At 40.2% G+C, this 26669-nt stretch overlaps 2 protein-coding genes and 4 non-coding genes across 17 annotated transcripts in view; 5 read left to right on the forward strand and 1 right to left on the reverse strand.

Moving 5' to 3' along the window:
* The window catches only part of PBRM1 (polybromo 1), a 66830-nt gene extending 50433 nt beyond the window's left edge, over positions 1–16397 (reverse strand). For 2 of the 12 annotated variants that reach the window (XM_054838385.1, XM_054838381.1), the window contains exons 1-11: positions 16257–16397; positions 13522–13644; positions 12312–12467; positions 11478–11575; positions 10752–10899; positions 8316–8459; positions 7492–7608; positions 6850–6918; positions 5122–5220; positions 3855–3940; positions 1181–1279 (exon numbers count right to left, since the gene is read on the reverse strand). In XM_054838385.1, the coding sequence (XP_054694360.1) occupies positions 1181–1279; positions 3855–3940; positions 5122–5220; positions 6850–6918; positions 7492–7608; positions 8316–8459; positions 10752–10899; positions 11478–11575; positions 12312–12467; positions 13522–13560 (1055 nt within the window). In that variant the 5' untranslated portion in view covers positions 13561–13644; positions 16257–16397. Of the gene's footprint in view, positions 1–1180; positions 1280–3854; positions 3941–5121; positions 5221–6849; positions 6919–7491; positions 7609–8315; positions 8460–10751; positions 10900–11477; positions 11576–12311; positions 12468–13512; positions 13645–16256 lie in introns of all 12 variants that reach the window. The other 10 variants (XM_054838383.1, XM_054838377.1, XM_054838384.1 and 7 more) reach the window with 8 other exon arrangements.
* A 55-nt stretch (positions 16398–16452) lies between these two features.
* Positions 16453–25216, forward strand: GNL3 (G protein nucleolar 3). Its single transcript, XM_054838397.1, has 15 exons — positions 16453–16556; positions 16901–16959; positions 17327–17464; positions 17931–18044; positions 18207–18290; positions 18778–18913; positions 19732–19835; positions 20811–20946; positions 21404–21491; positions 21902–22085; positions 22747–22889; positions 23624–23760; positions 24095–24309; positions 24635–24716; positions 24808–25216. Exons 1-15 carry the CDS (start codon positions 16544–16546, stop codon positions 24894–24896), a joined length of 1722 nt encoding a protein of 573 aa, XP_054694372.1. The 5' UTR covers positions 16453–16543; the 3' UTR covers positions 24897–25216.
* LOC129211586 (small nucleolar RNA SNORD19) lies at positions 18973–19045 on the forward strand. The gene has a single exon (XR_008578882.1). It is a non-coding gene; the product is annotated as a small nucleolar RNA SNORD19 (small nucleolar RNA).
* Positions 21229–21302, forward strand: LOC129211587 (small nucleolar RNA SNORD19). Its single transcript, XR_008578883.1, has one exon. It is a non-coding gene; the product is annotated as a small nucleolar RNA SNORD19 (small nucleolar RNA).
* Positions 21746–21824, forward strand: LOC129211590 (small nucleolar RNA SNORD69). Its single transcript, XR_008578885.1, has one exon. It is a non-coding gene; the product is annotated as a small nucleolar RNA SNORD69 (small nucleolar RNA).
* Positions 22383–22458, forward strand: LOC129211588 (small nucleolar RNA SNORD19). Its single transcript, XR_008578884.1, has one exon. It is a non-coding gene; the product is annotated as a small nucleolar RNA SNORD19 (small nucleolar RNA).
* Positions 25217–26669: the final 1453 nt, after the last annotated feature.

Consider the following 26669-nt stretch of genomic DNA (forward strand, 5'->3'; position numbering starts at 1 on the left):
TGATGTTTTTTATAGGGATTTGTCTACATGCAGGAATTCAGCACGCTGTAAGCTGTATATACTATCTTCTCTCATTCCCCCATCCCCACCTTCAGCATTTTCAGCACAGAGTGCCTGTATTTGAAGCAGCTTCCTCTGCTTTCCAGGTGGAATAAATCAGTGTCCACACTGGCTATGGTCTTACAAAGACTTCTTCAGCATCCCTCTCTTCCTCCGTATTGTCCCAAACCTGGCGCACAACATTCCATACCTACACTGTTGGCTACACCTGACAATCTCCGCTTTTCTACTGCATCAGCTCTTTAAGCACCTCCAGCAATGGGCTCAGCCTTGCCCTGTGGGAGCAAAGTGAAGACTGGGAAAAAGCAGATGGGGTTGCTTGAAATGACGCCAACTCTGTACAAATGCTCAATCCCTCAAAGACCCTTGCAGCTGGGTGTTAAACCAGGGTTTCAGAGTACACATACAGGGAGTTAGCCAGGAGTAGTACTGTTTCAAGACAGTAAGCCACAGAGTGTAGACACGAGACCTGTGCTAGGTACCAAAATTGTCAACTGATGACTGAAAGAACAAACCAGAAAGCCTCCAGTAATCCAGTCTACTCTGCAAGTTTGCCGTACATGCATCCCAGATGCGATACTTTCTGTTTACAGGCTTCATTGGTTTCCACCATCCACCTCTTAATTATTTAGTCCTACTTATTATTTCTTTTCAGTCTCCAAGTATAATTTTTCTAGGTTTACAACACATTTCTGTGTTATTTTTCACCCGTTTTATCTTGTAATGAAGCTTAACATATTGTTCTTCAGAACATTTCTAAGGAAATAATTGCATACAGAGTATTTCACAACAGGTGTTTTGAAGTGTTAAATATAAAATCAAACATGAAAGAGTGATTATGGCAAAGTAACTTATTAAATCAGACTTAATAGACATTTGATTGAAATATATTTGAATCTCAAAAGTATTTGCTAATGGTTTGGGTGGGTTTTGTTTGGTGTTTTATTTATTTATTTATTAGTTGAGAATACTCTTCAACATTGAATCACAGAATGGTTCTATGATTCAATATTGAAGAGTAATTTCAACTAAAAAAAACCCCACCCCACCAAAATTTTAAATTTTAGTATTTCCGTATGATGAGGACCCAGCTTTTCCTCCAAGTCTACAATTTACTTACCGATAATATTTGTTAGAAGAATTTCTCTCATCACCAACACTGCCTTTACCCTGTGAGGAAGGACCTGTCAGCTTGGAAGCAGTCAAATTTGATGGAGTCCTTAAGGCAGAAGAGACAAGCCAAGAAAAGGGGAAAAAAAGAGGCCCACCTTAGACCCAAGAGAAGATGCAGCAAGGATAAAGCTTTTTACAGAATTACTTTGACAGATCAGCCAAAAAGTTCAGAGACAGGTATAAAATGTTTTAAAGCTATAAGTAATATTAAGATTAATTTAGTGGCCCAGCATTAATATAATTTTTTTTATAAATTCAGAGGAAGGTAACATTTAGATTGAGGATTAATAGCTATACACGCAGCTCAGCCTACAATAGCAGTAAAAGCAGCCAACAAAATGTTCCTTAGCATCCAGATAAAGCTAATCATACAGATCCAATTGTGTTTTATCAGTACTTCACAAAATCACTGTCAAGTTGCTTAACAGTGCACATAGTCAAGCAACTTTATTTTGTCACTTTATTTGAGGGAGGACAGTTAAATGCACCAACAAAGAGCAATTTAATACAACAAAGGATACAATGAACTCTGCGATAGAAAAGCATGATTTTTGACACAGAGGCAACATGTCTGTAGAGCTTAGGTTAGTAGTGTTATGATGTATTTGAGCCTGATCCATCAATGACAAAGAAAACCACATGTAAATTCAGAAGAAAAATATAGTAAATTAAGTGAACTTATAGGGGGTATTTTACCAAAATTAGCAACAGGTACAGGAGACCCCCCCTTTGAGACAAATAAGCAGTTAGGAATTTAAATTAAAAAAATATGATTCTGTGATGCAGATTCAGTAAAAAGAAACAAAAAAAGAATAATGGTTTGATAAAAAAAGCAACCAGTGAAATGCAGAACAGCAGGTGTAAGGTTTGGTTTTCATGATACTTCTCTCTGATTTTTTTTTTTTGCATTAGGCAAATTCATTATTGTAGCCTGCTTCAGGCATTATAATTTTTTTTTTGGCAAGTTAGAGAAACAAAGAAGGGAGCTGACATTCTGATATTCAGCTTGCTTCAGAATTTGCAGGTCTATTGAGAACACAGTAAATAAGACAACATCTAGAATAAGGTGGTTGAGAAGTGGAAATGGGTTGGCAGTGCAAGAGAGGAATTCAACTAACAAATATCAGTGTGATTTATCTGTCATCCCTTTTTATGCAAACATCTTTATTTTGAAGAAAAACAGTTAAGCCTCAAAATTAAACGTGACACACACTTGTGATATCCCAAGCTTCATCAATGGCCAAGACAGTGAGAAAAAGAAAATAAAAATCACAATTTAAATAGAAAACCTCTATGCCTATATGTAATTCTGGTTACTGCAAAGCAAACACGTGTACATTCATTGCCTGTAGAATCAAGGTCTCCTTGCACTACACATACTTTCAAGAAGGAAAATTATTAAAATATGTGTCAGGAATTACTCCCTAACAGTATTTCTGCTTTTATATTTTTATATGCTCCAACAATGATTCATCCAAACATGGGAAGTATGCTAATGCTGAACAAATGAACCAGAAAAAAACTCTACATAGGCTGAACGTCTCAAAGCCCCAAATAGTAAAAATCAATCCTGTAACTTCAATTTCTTTCCCATACAATAATCCTAGGCAATTCTTTTAATACTGACACTATCTACACATTTTTCAGACAACAAGAAAATTTAAACTGCCTTTCAGTAAAGTAAGGGAGTGCTAGTGTTCTCAGCTGTACCATACAAACCTTTGCAGGGAAGGACAGCAGTTATTTTCCAGTATCAAATACCAGTAAACAGCTCAAATACATAAGAGAGTCCACCTTGTAAGGAGTTTGCTAACTCCCTGGATGACTTGCAAGTTACTGGTTTTTTAGATAAATGACATGGCTCATACTGGCAAATAATATCTAAACCTACTTTTGAGTGTTACTTGTAACTAGTTTATACAAGAATAAATCTAATTGCATTTCAGATAAGAAAATCTAAAATGACTGCATCACTTGTCTGTACACCATGGATTTTCAGAGGAAGAAAATGCTGTTTCCTAAATAAAATCACTCCATGAAACAGAGCTATCAACAATGTTTTATATCTTCCTATTCGAGACCAAATCTATGCTTTGCTAATTAGTAAGTCCAGATCTTCAGCTTCCTGTACCTCTTTTCATAGCTAGAAATTGGTTTTCAAACAAGAGTTTATATAATGTGGACTTCCCTCTAAATATCTGTTGCCTGATGCCTCGTTCCTGTGTTTCTGCTGCTACCTAATTAATGTGAGCTCTTATGTGTCAACTCCTAACAAGGTTCAAGAATATTCAGCATTTTCATAAAGCAAAGCACAACACAGCACCTTGTTCCTCACTATTCCTTTTGTTATTAACTTATAAATACATATGGTGGAAGTTGGCCATAGCTTAAGTTATAAAAGATCCACTGACGCTGTTTTTCGTAATCAAGTACATCACAGAAATATTTCACCACAGAAGTATTTCAATAAACAGTTTCCTTCCAAAAACTATTTTATGATTCCTAACTTTTAAAACAACAAGAAAGTAAGTTTTCAACCACTATATTTGCCACAGCAAAATTAAGGGAATGTCTATAGAGATTTGTATATAAGATTATAAAGAGAACTCTATTTGCAGTACCTGATTCGGAGACTTGACTTGGCCAACTCACTGTGTTCAATTTCAGCTTTTTTCATATTAAATATTTTTTTAATCGCATTTGCATCCTGTCAATTAAAAGAATTTTTTTGTTTAATGTTGAAAGTGAAGAATGTTATATTCAGGTATATCCATCTATCTAAAAATCTAAAACAAAAATGAAGGGGTATTTACATTTAGATAGAAAACAATTTTGCATCAGAAATTAAGCATAGAACAAAAGTTTGCCTGAAATACATCCACAGTGTCCTGCAAAAACTGAATAGAATAGCTGAGTAGCTTCAAGCTCATTTTCTGTCATATCCTTTTAAAAAAAAAAAAATTAAGAAATCTACAATTTGCAAATATACATGAATACCACTTTGAACTAAACAGGCAAATGAGTTTCTGTGACTTTGCAATCAAAAAGCTGCTACCATTACCGAGCTTTACAATGCTTGCTCTCTCTCTCATCCTACACCCGTGGACTCAATGCTCAGAGTAACAGTTCACAAAATAGAGATTACAAGTTTTGAGTAAGGGTACAAGTGTGAGTAATGTCAGTAGGAACTGAAACTACAATCCAAATAGAACTGCAATTGGCAAAGTCCATGAACCACGTACGTAATACCACTATACGTATACAAGTTGTCTCACTACAAAGCCCTTAAAAACCGAGCACGCGGAAGAATAATTTACCACTGAAATTCTCTTAGTTCCAGAATACATAGAAACAGCAATGTGATAATTTATACACAAAATGCTGGTCAACTAAGTATGAAAAAAATAGCAGGTGCAATTTGGTCAGAAAAAAATATGGCTAAATGGAAGAGGATCTTCAAAAACTATACAAAGGAGGCACGACTCCAGTTTTCAAGCTTCTGATGAAAACCATAAACAGTTCTGCAGTCTGGAAAGAGATAACAGCTGAGTACTACCACTATAACTTTAACCTGTAGTTTCAGCCATTTCAACTTCAATTACAACTACAGGGATCCTCCATTCCCCCAAACAAGTTGTGTAACTCAAATCCTGAGATAAAATTTAATTGGAAAAAATCATATACCTCAAGAAAAAACCCAACACATTATGTACACTCCAATTATACTAAAAGCAATATAAAAAAGGAAAAGCCACTAATAGCTATTTTTTAAAAACAAACAAACAATCTTTAGAGTCTTATGGAAAAAATGCATTTAAGGATCAATCAACACAGAAAGTAGTAAAGAGAATCTGAACTGAAATCAAACTATGAACAACTGCAACTAACCTTGAATACTTGTGATCCAGGCTCATTGTAGGTTTTGGCATTCTTTGCCAGAAGATCTATATCCTTGGCCATTGCATGAATGCTTTTATAGGTTCCATTCTATACAACAAAAACCAGAACTGGTTAAAGTGGCAATCTTCAGACAGCATGAGAGCTAAGTCAATAGTGAAAAGCAAAGGGAATTCATATAGAATAAATGGAACACTTATAGAAAAACAAGCACATAGTTATAAAGAGAACAGATAAGTATCTGAACAAAAGTCATCAAAACAGAAAGTAATAAACATAAGCACTACGTCATAGAATCATAGAATGGTTTGGGTTGGAAGGGACCTTAAAGCCCATCTAGTTCCAACCCCCCTGCTGCAGGCAGGAACACCCTCCACTAGACCACGTTCCCCAAAGCCTCATCCAACCTGGTCTTAAACACTTCCAGGGATGGGGCATCCACAACCTCTCTGGGCAACCTCTGCCAGTACCTCACCACTCTTAACAGTAAAGAATTTCTAACATCTAATCTAAATCAACCCTCCTTCAGCTTAAACCCATTACCCCTCGTCCTGTCACTACACTCCCTCATAACCAGTCCCTGACCATCTTTCCTGTAGGCCCGTTTCAGGTACTGGTAAGCCGCAATTAGATCTCCCCGGAGCCGCCTTTTCTCCAGGCTGAAGAATCCCAACTCTCTCAGCCTGTCCTCATAGGAGAGGTGCTCCAGCCCTCTGATCAGCTTACATGGCCCTCCTCTGGTCTCGCTCCAACACCTCCATGTCTCTCCTGTACTGGGGCCCCCAGAGCTGGATGCAGTACTCCAGGTGGGGTCTCACCAGAGCAGAGCAGAGGGGCAGGATCCCCTCCCTCGACCTGCTGGTCACGCTGCCTGTGATGCAGCCCAGGACACGGTTGGCCTTCTGGGCTGCAAGTGCACATTGCCGGCTCATGTTGAGCTTCTCATCAATCAACACCCCCAAGTCCTTCTCCTCGGGGCTGCTTTCAATCCATTCCTCGCCCAGCCTATAGTCGTGCTTGGGATTGCACCAACCCATGTGCAGGACCTTGCACTTGGCCTTGTTGAACTTCATGTGGTTCACATGGGCCCACCTCTCCAGCCTGTCAAGGTCCCTCCGGATGGCAATGTCCTTATATCCTTATAGTGCTTATGAATGCTAACTAATGATGATACAAATGCTAATAATCATTATCTAGATTATCTTAATGTTGAAGGGTTCTGACAAAATGTTATTTTACCTTTATCCTCTACTTCAATTAGTCCTCGTACTATCCCTCACTATTACACAAAATGCTAAAAGAACACTATTTCAAATTACTGGAGAAGTAAGATGAAAAATGCATCAGTACAAAACATGTATTTATAGCACTAGAACAGAAGTAGGTGATGATAATGCACGACCAAGCTGCAATACCTCAATGTTTTACATTAGCAGTACTTGCCAAGGAACTACTTTAAACCATTAAACATCAAGGAACCCAAGATATTCAGGCTCCATGCCAACACACTACAGTTTACAATGCTTGATCTTCAACACAGCTACTTCTGCAACATTAACCCAGGACAGAACATTAAATCAGTACAGCGTTCAGATTTTTAAGTAGCAAGGGGAAAACACATTGCCTTTCCTACCCCCATAAACTTTGGCTTCTAACAATTCTAGAATGCTTAGTGTTAAACAAGTCTATATATGACACATTAATATGCTCGTACTGTACCTGTATCCTTTGGGCAATAGTTTTAAGATCTATGGGCTCCTTTATTATTGCATAATAATCTGGATATTGCTGGGAAACAAAAATAATTTACATATTACTAAAACAGTCACAAAGCTATTGTTCTAGTGGCTCATAAAATGAGCTATTAGATGAATTGCAGATAAGAACAGTGTAAGCTTCATAAACATAGCACTACACTTCAATTTGGGCAAGCCAGATCATAAGGCAGATACAAGGAATTATAATTCATCAATAAACTGACATAAAGGAATGGCTCTGTCTGAAAGCAAAATACATGGTGATGGTCTTCAGAGTATTTATTTTGCTGGTTAAACTTTTTACACCACACCCTTAAACAGAACAGTGAAATCAGACATATTTAAAAAGATTAAAAACTCTGCACCAAAAAACCTCAAATAACAGAACTGGCAGAACAGGGCAAGCCCCAATCTGAAATGAAGGGCTAGGAATGAGTGGGTAGGAGCAAAGAAGGGAGAGAAGCTCTAAAAGTAGCTGGAGTTTACCACTGATGAGACAGTAACAAAGAACTGCATCCTGAGTGTGCCCATCATAGTGTGTATCACCAGTTATATAAACATCCAGGTTTCCTTAGAACACAACCAATATTATTAAAATACCCACCACTTTAGAAGGAAGCTTCTGAAACAGTTCACTTATGAGGTGTCCTGACGGGTTTGTGGCAACAACTACAGCTTCAAGAAGCTGTTCAAGAATTTCCTTCAGGTAACCTGGAGATGACTAATATAAGAAATGAAATCACAAGAAGTTTTAATAGCTGCCATAGTGGAGTGCTTCAAGTTGCATGGAAATATATGAATTTACTTTTCAAAGAAAAAAAAAACCAGCTATAAAACAGGGATGCAACTTTTGAAAACAACATTGTTTATGCATTTAGGTAAAGCACATGCGAAAACTTTAATTTCACATTTACACTGTAGACAGTCAGACATACATTGCATATTGTTAGAATAGACTTGGTTGTCAATGTTAATGAAAACATGCATCTCAACACCACGAAAACCAGACAAGCTCAAACTTCCTATCATCATATCTGGCTTATAAAACACTCCAGGAACGGCTGCACTAACTGAATGGGACACACGCTGGAAAATGATGTCATTAGACACGAAGCCTGCTTGCATCAAACCTCAATGTTGGCATGATATCAAGCACACATCATATTAGTTTCAACTAAACCAGAACCACATTTTACCTGTATCAGAAAACCTCGTAACTTTTTTTTTTTTGCTAGGCAAAAGTGAAATGTACATACAATGCTCTGAAATTACTAACTAATAAATTTGTATAAGAAATATCTTTTGGGGCATAATTTAACTATGAAAAGACTTAATGCTTTTTCACATATGGAGGCCAATCTCCCTCTCAGTCAGCTGACATATACAGCCATGGCCTCATCCAGCTGCAGCTGTCATGCCCACACTTACTAATTCAGAATTTGCGCCTTGATTGTCATGTCCTTCCTCATCTTCATCTTCCTCCTCAGCATCACCTTTTTGAACAAATTCATTTTTTGTGCGCAAATACAACTCCCATAATTTGCAGGCAGCTTTATATTCAGGAGAATCGGGCTGCAAAAACAAATCCAACATTTTACTCAAAATTCAGATCCTTCTTATCTGTAAGAAATTTATAAATTATTAGTTGAAAGGTATTTAATGCATTAAATAAGTAATAGAAAACCTGGGAAATTCCTGATTCAGTCTTTTTTCAACAGAAATGTTAAGAATCACAATATGCACTAGAAAAATATAACCTCTATCACTCCAAAGCATCTAAGTCTTTCGGAAAACTTAGCAATAAAATTACTTGGGTTGAGGCTTGGACAAGCCTATTAGATGAATCTGGAGAAATCATTAAGTTTTGTTGCAGCATAACACTACTGACATTTAAAATAGACTAAATATCAGTATGCCAGAAATGTGATTTAAGCCAATACTGCTGCCACTGTGTGGCACTTGAAAATTAATTTCTACACAAGAAGAATGCCAATAAATGTGCCAGTATCTTTGAAAGCACTGCAATGATTTACACTCTTCCATAACTCAGCATTAACTGTGAAATTCCAAAGAACTTGACAACATGCTACCACCTGAGTACATATCTAGGTATATTTTCTGGAAGAGACAGAAGCATTAGTCGGCAAATTAGGTTTTGTAAATACAGAGTTGGCAGACAAGCATGTGCCTATTAACATTACTACTTAAGAGCATTACCCAGAAAAAAGACTGCTTTTCCACTCTTACATGTTTTTCTTTCCCTTTCCTCTGTCACTTAACCTCTATTTCAGGTATTCCTGCAGATGTCACCTTATTACTGCTGATTATACTCTTCTTACTTCACTCTCTCAACCTCTGACAGCTTGTAATTCAAATGAGAAACCCAAGAACTATTCTTAACTTATTAGGCTTAAATATTCTTAAGATGTGATACCAGGTGTTCATTATGAGGAACAGATTGAAAGGGTATTCTGCTCCACTAGTCTGCTTCCTTCTATATTATTGCAAGATGCTCAAAAATCTAAGACTTGAACAGAAATATTAAAAACCCAAAGGTTTCCATTCTAATCTAGCATTACCAATAAAACACCTGCTGCAATAAAGACCTTGACAATGAATCAGCCATCCCTGTTTTATATGCGTCACTGGAACTGCGTGGGTAAGGTAAAAGATGAAAAAAGAAGAGGTTATGCTTGCATGCCATACCTCCAGCTCGCAACTCCATATTTCTCTGGAATTGTCAACATTCTTTCATCCTAGAATGATGGCTACCTATTTCTATTCTACATGCAAGGTTTTTACAATATAGCCATAATTTTGGTCCACTGTTCTGTAGGCAAAGGCAGCACACGTTTCACAAAACTCCAATCATTCTTTCCTGCTACCAAGTCCTTCTCCCTCATGTAGAAACCATGAAAAAGCCAACATAAATGGGCGAGTGCCTTGCAAAGCTTCAGGAGTACACAATGAATGTGGAAATCTTTGTACTTCTTCTACTGTAACCAGAATGTGCAAATGCAATAACCCATAAATCTGATTGTTTTTCAAAAAGCTACACACACTCACAAATGTAAACAAAATAAACATTGCTTTTCTGAATGTCATCTGGTTACATTGGTTGGGTTATTCAGAAAGCAGCCATTTGGATCATCAAAGATATACGAAAGGTAATATTAGCAGGGTTAGAATTGCTGTATCATCTCAGCCGCTTCATACAATTTCACTGTTTTATATATTTAACATAGCCTTCCATTAAACAAAATTAAACCAGGTTTTTTCCCCCTTCCTTAGGGCAACTGCAATAAAAACCATTAACATCTAAAATAAAACACATACCCAGTTTGGGGGAATGGACATGGGGCTACATCATTGCATACACTCACAATCTATCATCACTGACCATGATAATCCACGTGCCTTCTTTTCATATTATTAAGTGGCCAACGGAAGAGAAAGAGTCAACAATCCTGTTATTTATAAACCCTTCCTTTTGGGAAAAAAAAAATAACCTTTTTCTGTTTAAAAATGTCACACAGAATGTGTTATAAAATGGGAAGGCTTTGATAGAAGAATAATTTTCTCAGTTTACATTTCTATTTTCGCTTTCTATCTCTTTTGGAAAACTACATGAAGACCCTTCTAATATTATTTTATAGTTTTCCACAGGAAAAATCACTATAGTAGGACATCTTACAAAGATACGGTCAGCCTTACAGAAATATATGCAAATAACTGAAATGTGTGCTGTTCCCTTACCAATAATAAAGGCTGAATTGAAAAGATTTTTGGCCAAACCAAGGAGAATTTGAACATATCTCTACCACTTTTACAATGAATTTGAGTCTTTATACGCATTTTCCCCACCTTATAGTAAGCCTTCGCGTTGTTGAAGAGAAGCTGAAAATCAGCAGTCAGCACATTCACATCATCATATTCCTCCATCTTTAGCTTTTGTTGGATTTTCATTAAATCGATTGGCTGAGAAACCACTTCATAATAATCTGGCTGATTTCTGTTGCAATGACAAAAACAGGTATTATATTCCAAGCAGTAAAACCAAAACCACAGCACTAAAAAGTTTGTACACGTCTATGACTAAATAAAACAAAGAAACTTACAATGCATTTTTGTTACAGCTAAAAGATCTGGACAGTGGTCTATTAGTAGGCTTACTTTATTGCATGTTCTGTTATCCTCAATTTTCTGAGTTTAAGATAAAATTCAGTCTCTTACTTTATCTACTGCATTTTCAAGGGTCACTTCTATTAATCTTCCCAAGATATGCCCTTAATATTATGTTCCACCACTTATGTGGTACATTTTATAGTCAAAGACATAGATGTTTTACGCAGGTGTCACAAGAAACATTTTAACTTAATTCAGCATATCCTTTTTTGACTGAAAAAGGGCATCAATGTTAGCATGTCCCATTGAATAATTACATCAAATACTCAGATCAAACACTGGTGTGAAACTATGACAAATTTAGCTTAAATTTTTCACAGCTATTAATGCTGAAGTACTCCTCAATGTCCACTTACTCCCTGATTAAATCTCAGGTTCAAGGCTTAACAAGAACCATGGTCTTACCTTCGCTTCGGTGCCCTAATGAAAAGCTCACAAAGGAGCCTGCCCTGTTCATCTTTGTAATCTCTGATGGTGTTGTAAAGTTCATGGCATACAGCAATCTAAAACGCAAGAACAATAAAGTAATGAAAAAGGAGACAAATTTAAGAAGGTAACAAATCAAAGCCTGCTTACAATGGAAAAGACAAGCTGCCAATCCACAGCGTGGTCTAAAGCAGAAGTGTGAAGAAATTGGTGCATCTCATACGTTAGTATGATACCTGACAAGTATGCCAGGTACTGCAGAATTTTTTATTTTTTTTTAATTTAGATTAGCACTGAAAGAAAGCTCCCTAAGTAAAACACCCAAAATGTAAATTAATTCAGTACAATCCACTCCGAGCTATAGACCTCTAAAACAACGACAGGGGTTCTTCTGGCCTGTAATTAATTAAAATTAGACTGCTAACTCAAAGGCATAACAGAGACATTATACACTTCAGCAATCACTGCCTGTGTTGTTCCCCACTTATCTCTCTCTGCATTTGATATTCAGACACAGGTCTCAACTTCTTCACGTTATGATTTCAGCTCCTTCTCCAACATCCTCCCATCTGCTAAAATCATCAGCAAAAGAAGAAAAGCAGCAAAAGGAAAATGGGAAAGAAAAAGATGAAACTGGGAGACAAGAACAAGCCAAAGCTGAATGAGATCCTAAACAAAGCTTAGCCAAGGCAGCAACAGATTCAGGGCCAGCATATATGTGCTATGTATGATCATCCATTTTACAATCCAGCATTTCCCAGAGAGGGATACAGTACTGCCAAGAAAATAAGTTCTGCATAAGAAGGTACTAACAGGATCAACAGTTGGGAGATTGGAAAGTCTCCTCCTCTTTCTGCTTGGGCCTGGTATATTCGTGGAGTGGTGGCCGTCATCAAAGTCTCCTCCACTGACGCTGCTGGATGGAGAGGTAGCTCTTCGCCTCTTGGAACCCATGGAATCCAACTTCTTCTATAATGAAGAGACATGTTCTTAAACTCATGGCATAGCATCCAAACTCTCTGGTGAGAGCTAACTATGAAGCTAGCAATGCTTTAGGATGAGTCACATGGGTTTGTTATATAGTACAGTTCAGTTAAGCCATATATCTCATCAGCTTTGTGATAATTGGCAGGAATAAAGGAAAATCAAAATGGTCGCACAGTTTCATAGTCACTGATGACAGCAATGTCAGAGAGCCTAGGGCTCACAGGGATAAAGATGAATTTAGCAGCTCTTACTAGGATACATTCTTCAACTATCTACATTTTGATACCTCATCCCATTCATGATAACAAAGCCAGAACTGCCGTTTTAAAGAAAAGAGCTGTACAGAGACAAGCGCTCAATTCTGGTATAAAAGTACATCATTCCATGTCAAATTAAAAAAACCCAAACCACACAACAAACAAAACAAAAACCCAAACAAACAAACAAACTCCACAAAGAAAACAAATTACAAACTAAAATTCAAATGGCTACTAAATACCTTGTCTTAGATTCAAGCCAAAAAAGGTCTGGACCATCGTGCAACCTACCACTCCCACTTTATGTGGACGATGAATGCCTCAATCATCAAGAGGTAGAAAAAGCTACCTCCTTTTTTGGCCATATTTTTCCATTTATCAACAGGAGCAATGAGAAATGAATAACCACCATCCAACAGCTATGGTGATTTATGGAACAAGTTGTTGGCTCTTTCCCAACCTCCAGTGACAGCATCATAAAAATATCTTTATTTGTAGTTGTCTCAAAGGCTGAAGACAGAATAGATCCATCTATCCCAGCCTATACCCATTTTCCAAGCCAATCAAGGAATTTCTTCTAGGAAGTACTCAGTTGATTTACAAGGTATGGCAGCACAACGTAACCGCATTAGAGCATTTATGTTAGAGACAGAATGAATTTCAAGCACACAAATGAGATGAATAAGGCAGGAATAATTAACAGGATAAAAAAAGCAAAAGCCTAAGGCAGAGGAATGGAGAGAATGTTGCACATACAATCAATAATTTACCAGATTTACCAGAGTACAACCAGCACCTCGAAAAGCCAGTCTCCTCATAGTGTCTGATGGCCAAGTACAGATACTGGGAGAAGGTAACACTCTAAGAGTAGCAAATCAGCAATGGTGTTAGTACAGTCAAAACTGGAAGACAAGAAAAAGGAAAGAGAGAGAGGAGAAAATTGAGGATAGATAATTAAAGAATAAAATCAAAGAATAAATTGAATAATTACAGTGACAGAGAAAAAAGCAAGAAACAGAAGGTAACTTTTTTTAGCCTAGAAGAAACTCTGCAAAGTAATTTTGTACACAGAATGCTAGACATTTCTGTCATTTTTACAGTAAAAACACATTTCCCTATGTTCCTGAATACATATTACAGATTTCACAGCCACTTGCAAGAGAATGATTCATCAAGCAGAGCAGGGAGTAAACATAAGCGATATCTGACCTGAGAGTGAAAACCGGAAAACAGTAAAACTTACAAATGTGAAGTAATACAGTGCTTATAACAATAAGAAAATAATTTTTCAGGTCAAGAAACATTCTATTAATAGACTCTCTAGAGATGATGCACCTCCATCAGTCTTCAGATTGAATTTTTATCCTTGTAAGTAAGCAGCATTAAGTATCCACCCATACAGGTTCACCAAAGATATACCTGTTTCAATTTCTAAGCAGTCCCCAAGTCTGAGTTTTTTCAGAAATTCCATGTGAAATGTACAGAATAATTTTATGGTAAAATGATTGCTTCTATTTAATTCATACAAGTACTGTCTTCAATCAAACCCCAGAGAAACCGTTTGCCTGTTCAATATTCTGGACATTTTCATAACAAGCACATACAAAGAAACTCTGTGCGTTATTAGCAGGTAATTCATCTCAGGAATGGACAACCAGCCTGTCACTTTTGGCACTGCCTCCAACTTTTATTTGAGAGCTACAGTATTGAACGGCTAACACCAGCCACGTGCTGATGTGGAGACTGCTAGAAAACACAAGTTCTTGGTTGTGAAAGAAAGGCAGGAGGGACTACTGCAATCAATAATTCTGGTTCATCCAGGAACCCAAAAGTAGACTCAGTTCAATCCTATCCTGAAATAAAGATTTGGGGACCCTCAACCAGCACCTGCCTGCAAACTGCATATAGGCTTCTCCATGTCTGTTATCTGAGGCGTGTACGCTGCAGCTCTCTGCCATACACAGATGTTGGTGTACGCTTGTACGATCAAGACACCTGGCCATTCTGTATGCAGCCTCCAAAAACATTTTTCTCCTCTAATAACCGAGAAAGGTGCAAAACACGTATCAGTCTGAATAACATCATGAATACTCAGTGAGAAAATTGCTTATGTAAAACTCCTACCAAATGTCAGGCTCCAAAATGCAAACTTCTCTCTAGATCCCCATGCTCATAAACACAGATAATCCTACCACGCGCAGAAATGTATTCTGTTTTACTTAAGAACACATCTCCTAGACTTTCTTCTGCAACGTAACTGCTAGCTCACAAGTCTCTCAACACCGCTACAAGCAAGCCACCTCCTGTGCAACAGGAGCTTGGGCATCATCTTAATAATTGCTCACACCACCCATAAAAACGTCACATAACCATAGGAATCTCTATAAGAAACGCTTTGGCCATTACTAATACACATGTATACTAATATATATACAACGGGTGGAAGGCTGCCTCTCCTGAAAGCTGTGCTAGACCAATGACCACAAGTATTGCTCAGTCTAACCTCATTAAATGAACAGGTTTTGGGTGCATTTGAGATAACACGCTTAAAACAAGTCAATGAGGTTCTAGCACACATTTCATTTTCTGCATCCAAGTAGAAAAAAGCTGAAAGCCGATAGATACCACTGAAAGTACTTTATCGTTATCAGGATCTCCCACGTTTCAACAGAAATACTCACTAAATCATGGTAAATTTAGCAAACGGAACAAGGACGGAAACACAGCCAGAATTTCCCCCGATTACCGATCACATTGAAACCAGCTACAACATAGGAAAAGGGGGACGGCAGCAACCAGACACAATAAAAGGACGAAGTTAGTGAAGAAGGGAGAAGCGCAGCACATCGATTGCTTTATCGACACTGGGACAAGAAACAAAGGGGCAAAACACCTAATTTCCCCAAACGGTCCCGCAGGCGGGCCCCTGCCCGCACCCTGCCCGGTTTCGGAGCTGTTATTGTGGGCAGGAGAAGAAGGAGACAAAGAAAAACACCTTTTCGGGCAACGGGTCAGGCCTGACAGGACGATGTCCCCTCCCCGACTCGCGCTGCCACCCACACCGGCCAGGACACGCTCCCGTCCCCCGGGCCTCGCTTCAGAGGCCCCGGGAGCGGCCACCCGCCCGCCGCTGTCACCGCTGTGAGCTCGGCCCGGTGACGGGACGGGGAGCCGGGGGCGGCGGGTGGGGACGGCACAGCGGGGAGGACACCGCGGAGAGGGCTGAGGGAATCGGGACGCCGGTGAGGGACAGCGACACCGGGGGGGGGGCGCGGTAGGGCGGCCCGCGCCCAGGGCCTGGGCCGCCGCGGGAGGCGGGGACGGGGGAGGTGACAGGAGGAGGCGGAGGGGTTCGGCGTCCCCCGGGCCCGGCGCGGGGCCCGTCGTGGCGGAGCTGCTGCGCGGCCGGGCGGCGCTGCCTCCCCGCGGCGGCCACACAAAGGGAGACAGCGGCCTCCTGGCTTCGGCCCGCCGCCCCGCCTGCGCGACCCCGGCGCCGCGCCGCTCCGCTCACCCAGCCAGCTCCGCTCCGCCTCCGACAGCCGCGACCGAACTCGTCCTCCGCCGCCCGCCCCGCCACCGCTGCTGCTGCCGCCGCCGTCGGTGCCGCCGCCGCTCCGTACCGCCGAGCCCGCCGCTGCCGCAAAGCCCGCCCGGCCGCCAAACGCGCCGAGCCCGCGCGACACCTCCGGCAAGGAAGGGCCGCTTCGCTTTACGGCAGCGCCCGCCGGCGGGAGGAGGAAGGAGCGCGGCCATCCGCCATCCACGTGGGGCCGCGGCCGAGCGCGGCCCGGCGGCGCCATGAAGCGGCCCAGTGAGCGGCGGGAGCGGGGGCACCGGTGGCCGCGGGTGGGGGCGGGCCTCGGGCAATATCGCCGTCGAGCGCTTTGAGGCGAGGGAATGGCGGGGGCGGGCGGCGGCCTGGGACCGGGGGAATGGCGGCAGGCTGGGGCGGGGGGGAAGGGTAGCGGCCGCCCGTGGCCGAGCGAACGGCGGCGGCCCGGGGCGGGGGAAGCGGATACCCAGGCTCGAGGGAACGGCGGCGGCGGGCGGCGATGGGAGCTCGGCCGCTTCCCCGGGCGCCCGTGGTCGGCGGGGCTGTCCCCGGGAGGCGGGTGGGCCGCGAGCAGCCGGCGCTGACGGCGCGGTGCCTTGCAGAGCTGAGGAAAGCCAGCAAGAGGCTGACCTGCCACAAGCGCTACAAGATCCAGAAGAAGGTGAGTGCCGGCCCCCGGCTGCCACGCTTCTAATTAAAGTTCCGTGCTAACTAGTTTAACACTAAAGGCATTTTCGCTGTGTTATTACTGAAACACGTTGTACGTGTGAATATGCGCAATAAGGACGTGATACGGGACGTTAAAGGAGTCTGGACCGTAGTGCGGAACTTGCTTTCCAGTTACCATTGGCCAAAGGATGATGTAGGTTTTTTAGTGTACCTTTATCATGAGACATTATGCAATCGAAACACTTCAATCTGAAGTCAGAAACGTACCATTTTTTACTCTGTGTCTGCAAATAGGAGGGATGCATCCTTTTTTTTTTTTTTGCCTTAGACTGAGAACACATTCTTGTTCCTGTCTTCAGATCAGGGAACACCACCGAAAAGTCAGGAAGGAGGCCAAAAAACGTGGACGCAGAAAGCCCAAGAAAGATCCCGGTGTTCCCAGTGCTGCCCCATTTAAGGAAGAGCTTCTACGGGAAGCAGAGCAAAGAAAGCAGAGGGTAAATACAGTTTGTGGTAAAGAGGACAAGAACTGAGACCATTCCTATCTTCAAGGAAGCTGTGTGTGCACATGTGCGTGTCCAGAGGGGCAATCATGGTAGAATGCTGAAAGTTAAATCTGAGCATTATGTGATTATACAGAAAATAAGGATCCACTGTCTACAGTGTGGCGTAATGGGACGTGAGAGCAGCACCCTTATCAGCTGTAATGTGGACACTGGACGGCTGTTATTTTGGGGTCTAGCTAATGGATGTATTGCCTCTGGTTTTGAGGCAATTGAAGGCAACAGTTTTCTTTTCAGGGTAGGATGCAAAAAAAGTTCCCAATGGCAATTGGACAGCCATGACTTCTAACTAAGGTGTTTCAGGAACTTTGGTCAGAAATAAGTAAATGGGGTGAAAGAGTAGTCTTCCTTACCACCTTTAAATGTGTTTTATCTGGATTGGGTTTTTGTTTGCCATCAGCTTGAAGAACTAAAACAAAAGCAGAAGCTCAACAGACAGAAAGAACATGAAAAGAAGAGGAAGCTTGAAGCTAAAAAGAATGCAGCCAAAATCAAGGAAAAAGCAGAGGGACAGGTAGGTGTCTGGTATGATTAGGATTCTTTTAGCCTATAGAAGCAATAAAAGTCATCAGGAAACTACATCTTAAGCCATATGTTTTTTACATTTTCATGCTGTATATGCACATAAGTATAATTCTCAGTTAAATCATTCCTTTTCATTTTTATTTGCATTCAGGAGTCTGCTGGCAAATCTAAAGCAAAGACTAACAAATTGCTGCATAAAAATTCAAAGAAATCATTCTGCAGGGAGCTCAAGAAGGTGAGATGCCTTTGCTATTTTTATATAATTTGATGAGAGTCAGCAATGAGACCACTTGTTATTTTCCTTTTTTTTGCATTACTGTGCAGCTGCTAGAGAGTATAAAGGTTGTTCGTGATAAACTTCAACACTGAAGTAAGGGATTTTATGACAGAAACTGAGGGTTTCAGTCTTGTGTGGTGTGAGCTACCAGCACTTTTGAGGCATTAGACTTCTCGGGCCAATGTCAGTACGTACCAAGTGATCAAAGAGCTCTTGTAGTAATGAGGTACTAGAGTCTAAGGATTTCTTACCTTTGGAGGAAAAAAGATGAAAATTGCTTCAGCTTTCTGGTTTGCAGTTCAGAAGAAAGGGGCTTAGACAAGAACAGTTGTATGAAACCTCACCAATCATTCTGTGAAATAGCCACAGCTATTCCAGAGTTGTCATCTGTCAAATGATCTGTCATGTCTTATTTGAGAGTCTTCTCTCTTTTTTTCTAATCTAGGTGATAGAGGCCTCAGATGTGGTTCTAGAGGTTTTAGATGCAAGAGATCCAATGGGCTGCCGGTGTCCTCAACTGGAGCAAGCTGTAACTTGCTCTGGAGGAGACAAAAAGCTACTGTTGGTTCTGAACAAAATTGGTAAGAAGCACAGGTTTTCTTGAAGCGTTACTTGGCCACCGTGTGGTTCTGTGGTAGGTGAGCTATGAAGAAAATTTTAAAGGAATCTGAGATTCCATTGAAGACATAAGATCCAACTCTGAGCTCGCTGCCCTACTGAAGGGATCACATTTCCTCCGCCTTTTAGTCTAGTTTGCTAACACCACAGACAGGTAAATGCACATTAGCCTCCTTTTCAGTAGCTTCTGAAGGCATTGGCCAGTCTCAGCCAAATTTAACGGAAGTTAAAGATCTTACAATTTTTAACATTTTTGTGAACGTAGGTGAGTAGGCAGAGGTCACGATGCTGGTCCCCACTGAGGCAATGGTGAGTTAAGGATCAGCAAATCAATGCAATAGTTGGATTTGAAATTTGGCTTTGGGAAGTTATTTTCTCCCTTCTGTTGCTGCATGAAAGAATCCACACAAAAGCAAATGAAACCAGCTAAAAAGGCTGGAAATTAGAGTAGCCTTTGCAGGGATGATGGGATAATCCTTCACAGAACATCACTCTAACCATACAGTCTCCTAGCAAGACCCCAGCATTAAAAACCTGATTCAGGGACCAAAAATGTAATTATGGTATGCTCTGCTTGAGGCAGAAAATAAAGACTAAAACTTGCAACACTGGGTGCCTTTGGGGAACATACCCGGTACTTTACTATTCAGCCAAACATCGTTTGTCATAAACATACTAAATGGACAAAATACAGCCTGGTTCCTGATTCCATGTTAGATTTCCTCCACACAGTGACATTTAACATTCACAGGAGTGAAAGGACTGTGCTCTTTTTTTCCAGATTTAGTGCCAAAGGATAACTTAGAGAAATGGTTGAATTATTTGAAGAAGGAGTTTCCAACAGTTGCTTTTAAATCAGCAACACTGATGAAGGACAGGACTATGGTAAGAGTACTGAAGGCTGTCTCACGACTAGGTCTTACGTGTTTGCAATCCTAGATGTTGAAACGTTGAGAAACAGGAACTGTTGTTCTTTAAAAATTTCTTTTCCCCTTGTTTGATGATACTGCTGTGACTGATGGATATGCCTTTGCACTTTGACTAAGCTTTGTATTACAGTGGGGAAATTCTTGCTGTTGAAATATGTGTTGTTACTTGTGGCCAGGATGCTGGACTAGAGTAAAAGCAGGTCTTCACTCTAAGGACAGTGAGGGGAGGAAGATGAGGAGTTGTTCCTCTTCTACACAGGATGGTTGCACCAGTTATATACCTCAAGTGTTTTGTAGGTAAAGTGGTGCAGGCTGTACTACAGCATTCCTCCCGTGGCCATCAGTAAAGGTAGCACCTGACATGATTTCATGAAGCGTGTAAGGGGGTTAGCTCCCTGTGCCCTAGTCTCGACTCTTTGAAGATGCTCATTTGAGTTGTACATGTATTAATACATAATTAATACATAATGCTTTGCATGTCTTAACCCTGATAACAGCATAGTGAAAAGGACCCTCCTGCGAAATGGTGCAGAAACTGCAATGCAGAGAGTAGGTTTTGAAATCCTTCAAAAAAAATTGAAGTCTCTTGAGTGAATTTGTGCATTTAAGGATTCTACCATCTGAACATACGTGGTTATTTTATGGTCACACAACAAACCTGCAATACAGTCTGAACTGAAATCACAAGCACTATAAGTCAGTTCACATTCCTTTTTCTCTTAGTAGTTGATGGCCACCTTTTTTACTGTCACTTAACTGATTAGCCAATTTCTTATTAAACTAATTCCTTCTGTTTAGAAGAACACAGTAACATCATCTAATAGAGGATAGGGGTTGGCAACATTACAGTAGATAAATAAATCTAAGCATACATATTTATCTTCCTAAATAGCTCCTGACCATGGGATTTTTTTACCTTTGAATCCTGTAGCAGGAACAGTTCACCAAAAGACGTGCACGTGTTGATTTATCAAGAACCACTGAATGTTTTGGAAGCAAATGCCTTTTGAAACTTCTTCAAGAGCACGGCAAGACTCAAAACAAAGCCATTCAGGTTGGGGTAGTAGGTAAGTGTCAACTAACATGTGACTTGCTAAGGGGCTTTCTAGTCCTTGTTCTTACTTTCATCTAAGATTCGCTATTGTAGTACTTCAGTTGACAGCGATCTATGTTGCACTGACACGCACGTAGTGTACGTGATCTGTGGAAGGCACATTGTGTGACACCTTAGCTGATTTCACCAGCTTAGGAAAACGAGAGAAGCAGGTTACATACCATGTAGCTTGCACTGCCTTCCTCCTACCTGGTAAGATTTGTGGTGTTACATTCACCGTTTTTATTATCAGCGTGAGAAATGAGGATACAAACTTTGTCTTACTTCTGTAGTGAAGACTTCAGATCCAACTCTGATCTCACGCTGAAGATGTACTTTACCAAAGGCACCTGGAAGAAGCAGTTTTGATCAGTGTTACATAGGCTGAGTTTTATTAGTTAACTTACAAGGATTTATGTGGCTTTCTTCAGGTTTCCCTAATGTGGGAAAGAGCAGCATAATCAACAGTCTTAAAGGAGTTCGTGCTTGCAATGTGGGCCTAGCAAGAGGCATTACCAAGTAAGCTGAGTCTGATAAAAGCTGTTCATTTCCCTATTTGTTGTTGTGTTCTGATTACCTTGTGTTTGTTGTTTGTGTACAGTTTCCATCCATTAGGGGCAAAGTATGCCCCTGTGTGCAGTTTTAAATGTGCATTTCAGTTTGCCAGGATGAAAGATATTGATCTGTGTGATACAAGCTGTCATGAGGGAATACAGCGTCTAAGCATTCTCTTTGTACTTTTAGATTTCTGTCCTATGCAAAGCATATGATGAGACAGCAAAGCATATGATGAGAAAGCACTGAAACTGACTCTGTATGAAGCGTGTTCAGTCCAACGCTGAGCTTTGTGTCTTGCATCCCTCCCCATCTCCAGTCCTTTGCTAGTTGATTTACCTTTACCTACTTACAGTGCATTTCTCTCTGAATAGGTCCATGCAAATTGTGCACATTGATAAACAGACAAAGATGTTAGACAGTCCAAGTATAATTGCAGATCCTTCTAACAATGTCCTGGCTCTGGCCTTGAGAAGTATCATAGACACTGAAGAATCAGGTTCAGCAGATGTGCTTGAAGGAGTAGATGCCATTCTAAATCACTGCAGTAAACAGCAGGTGAGGTCCATCTTTTTCCACATCTCTCACTGCATTTGACTTCTCTGTAGGTTTCTTAGGCCAATAACCAAAGTTCATCTCACTTCAACTAGTTCTGGTAGCTTTTGCACTGCTTTCCCCATATGGAGTGGCAGACTTTGGCTGGTGTATCCAATGCTAAGTGTGATCTTTCATCCTGATAAATGGAAGGCAGAAAGAGCGTGCCAGGATCCTGTCAGCAAGAGTCTGTTTTCCAAATAACTAACTTGATTTTTAAAAAACCCCTCCTTTTAAGATCTTATCACAGTATCACAGAGTGAAAAATGAAGATATTCTGACTGCTTCCTATTATTACTGTGAAGACCTCAGATCCAACTCTGATTTCACTCTAGTTTCACATAGATTAACCTAAGCCTAATTCCCCATTCAGTTCTGCAATAACTGTTTTTTCACAAATGGGCGTGCTGTCTCTACACACCCACTAGTATGGGTGAATGGCAGATGAATTTGTTGATGAAGTAGGCATTTTGCTTTGTAATGTTTACTCCCACGTGCAAGAGAAAAAATGGCTCTTTGCATACTTGTTCGTCCTCATTGTAACTCAATTTGATTTGCTTTTTTATTCCTAAAACTAAGAGAAAAGGGTATCTCTTTCTGAAAGCACCATTTTCTTTTGCACTAGGTAATGATGCACTACAGCATCCCAGATTTCAGGAACACTGAAGAGTTTTTGAGTTTACTTGCTCAGAAAAGGGGTATGCTGAAAAAGGGAGGTGTTCCTGACATAGAGAATATAGCTAAATTACTACTTTGTGACTGGACAGGGTATGTATGCTATAAATTTTGCTTTAAGTTGCTCACCTTTTTCACATTGTTAATCCAGCGCAGCAGAAGCTCTGAGTCCTGAGAAGTACTTAGAGAAGAGAGGCTGCTTTTCCCCACCCCCTCACATTTTACATGGATAGAGAGAGCTGGATTGGCTAACAAATTTAGAGAATGCCATCTATGGATAATTTTCTGAATTAGTGAAGGATACATGGAAGGAGTCAAAGCATGTTGCACTTTACTCCATAGCTAGTTTTCTGACTTCTGCTCTAAGTCTGGTAGGGGAATTTGTCTTCCTCTCAAATACTGAGTGCATGTAGTCCTCTTCCACAGACAGGAAAGGATACGGCATATTTTCTGTGGGAATTTATAATGGTTCCTATATTCTGAGAGTGGGAATAAATATAACTTAGAATCAGTAATTGAGTGACTATTTCCCTTGCTCAAGCGGTTCAGCTGCTTTTACAGCTCATGATTTTATAGGCAGATGATTTGTGGTGACAAAGTATGCCATTTCTTTTTCCTCTCAGGAGTGGGCTATCCACTTAATACTGTTACAGACAACTTGAGTCAAATTTAAGTAGCTATTTAACTGTTACTAAACAGATTATAATAAATGAGTAGCTAGGTTGAGGAGTTTGAAGTGTTTGTGCTCTGGATTTTATTTTTAAATACAGTGATTTAACTGTGTTATCTTTGGTTGTTTTTTTAATACTGATATTTTATTTTCCCAGAGCTAAAATAAGCTACCACTCACAACCTCCAGGATCTCAGAGACCGCCACCATATCTCACAGAAGACAAAATAGCTGAAATGCAGCAGTGCTTTAATTTAAAGAACCTAGAAGAAGAAAACAACAACACTCTTCAAGGTAGGACTGTTACTGTAAAGCACTGCTACCATTAAGAGTGGTAGTAGTAAGTTTAATGGGAGATTTTGAACAGCAGTCCTCTTGGGGTTTATATAATAGCTTTGCCTATATGCTGGGAATATGAACCTTTTAAGAAAGAAATGGATTCTGATGCAACAGAACAGTGCCTCTGTGTGCTGTCTTAACACAAATTACCCCTGCTAGTCTTGTGGAAGGGAGGGGGCAGGACTGTCTTTTTCTAGCCCTGACCTAAAATGGCTGTCCTCTCAGGGAGTAGGCATTACATCTGGTACTGTCTAATAGTGCCTTAACAGACTTCTTATGTTTTTCCCAGCTTTAAAATACCCCAGTCCAGCAAGCAGCATCATTTTCCAGTCAGCTGGTATGGCAAATGGGACAATAGAGGAAAATAAAGTGATAGAGGAAGCATCAGAGTGGGAAAACTTGGAAGCAAGCAAGGAGGAGGAGGAGGAAGAGGAGGAGGATGATTTCACAGAAAGTGACGATGATGATGAAGACGATGTAGAAGAAGAAATGGATGTCAAAGAGGTAAATCAGGGTTTCATTAGGTTTCTTCTACGTGTTTAGATCCTGGCACCAAGTACCCAGTCAGTATCTTGCTGTAAACTGAGACTGGCACTGTGGAGCCACCAGGAATAATCAAAAAGTGTTTCTCCTGGAGCTAAGGGTTGGGCTTTTTTGCTTAATTAAGGAAACAAAATTGTTCAAAGTCAGTTTTAAGGCAGTGTGTTCCTGACCAACTATACAAGGGGACATTCACACTATCATCAGTCTCTGTTAGGTTTCATTTGCATGGGAGATTTCATTAGCGATGTCTGAATAAACACGTATGTCTGACCTCTCTCACTTGTAGGAAAGCAAAGTTCAGGTCACCAGGAAAGCAAAGCTTGGAAAACAACAAACAAGTGCTACAAATTCAGAAAAGCAGGTACCAGGTCTGTATTAAAACCCCTGGCTTGAGAGATAGTCTCTAGTACTCTAACACTTGCATTGGTTTCACTAACACATGATTTTTTTTTTTCTCAGAAAATGAACATTCCAATGCACTATCATTCAGCTTGGATAAGACAGCAGATGAAGATGATGCCTATGATTTTAATACAGACTATGTGTAATGAATATGTCTGAAGACATGGTTTGGAGACTCATTACTGGCTTTCAGGACAGTCAGGAAGACTTGTGTTGCGGCAGAAGTTGGAGGAATGCTGCATAGCAGAGCTGCTGTAAAGATTCACAATTATCGCTGTGTCAAATAATTTATATAATAAGTGTATCTCCCTTGATCGTTACAGACTTTATACAAATCTAGGAAACCAACTGTATTCAACTTTAAGTCTTCAACTTTATTTCCTGTATTAAAAGAAGTCCATTTTTAAAATTTCTTAATAGACTGAGTTAGACTGTTGACTTTGCCTTATAAAAAGATGTTTCAAAAGGAAACCCTTTGTCTTTTTCTTTGAAAAACAATGGTAGATGTTTAATTCTAGTGATGTTTAAGCAATTAAATTCCAAGGTAAGTTTTCATCCTCCCTTCATAAAATTTAATATAATCCTAGAGGATTACAGAGATACCTCCACAGCGTGTCAGTAAGTTTTCAGTATTACTTTTGCAAAACTTGTAGTACTTTGATATATAAAGGTTGGCTAGAAAATGCTACTTATTTCAGCTAGACATAAGGTATTTTATCTAAGCACTACTTCAGAAGCTTCACTGGGAAAGGTAACAGATTATGATTACTAGTAATGTCTCTTCACTGGGGAACAAGCTTCTTGTTCTTACAGTGCTCTTGAACAAAAGACCTATTTCCTGATGACACCTATTATACATGGCAACAACTGGTAACTGTAAAGCAAAACATTGCCCTGTGCAGTAAGAACCTGTTACTGCGCTCAACCTATAGCAGAACTGGGGTGGCAAAAGAATTACCAAAAGGCCCTGCAGCTGCTCAATGAATTAAGCATTTAGAATAAACAGCTGACACTTCATCCCTATGCACTTGTTTTAACATTAACTTAAAGGTCTGGTTTCTGTGTTCCTTAATAGCTAGTTTTATTTTCCCTAGATGTATGTTGAGCCATAGTCCTCCTACACAGCTTAAAAAAGTACTAAGTGCAGACACAGATGCATGCAGTTTATTTAAGCCTGCTAAAACACAGCCTGGTCATCAGAATTAAGTTGGTGTCAGCTGATCTAGTACAATCTGAACTTATTTCATTACTCCAAACCACTTCAAGGACAAGAAAAGAAAGGATAGATAACAAACTACAGATCAGCATCCATGACAAACAACTACAGACAGTGACTGCAATGAGTCAAGTAATTGGAAATCCCTTTTAAATTACAAAGCAGTACTAAAACAATACTCACACACACATGAACAAGTCCTTTAGCTCTCTGCTGCCCTGTATCTCAGACCACACAATACTGAGCCCATCACTGCATTAATGCAAAGCCTTTTAGCTAAACATCTTTCTTACACTGAGGACTGTTCACCAACAGTATTACTGAATAAAAAAAAGACAACTTGAGTTCAAACCTATATTAAATGGAATAACTGGCACAATAGCTGCTGGGATATATCAGCTAATAGTAATCACTACTCAAAACTACAACTAAAAAAAAAAAAACCAACAACTTACCTATAGAAAAAAGGCGATGGGCAGCCGGCTGCAAAAGGACACAGGAATCTCGCTGAGTTTAAAGGGCCAGACTGGGAAAGGCACAGCAGGAAAATCTTCTACAGCAGAGCCGTGCTCACTTGAGAGAACTATGAGGAACTTAACTTAGTAACAAAATTAATCTGTAATTCATACAGCTTGATCCCCAAAATAAACAGCTTGCACAATTTTAGAATGAGATTGTTTTCACAAAGATGAGATCAATTGAC

The sequence above is a fragment of the Grus americana genome, chromosome 11 (assembly GCF_028858705.1).
Source record: "Grus americana isolate bGruAme1 chromosome 11, bGruAme1.mat, whole genome shotgun sequence".
Lineage (NCBI taxonomy): Eukaryota > Metazoa > Chordata > Aves > Gruiformes > Gruidae > Grus > Grus americana.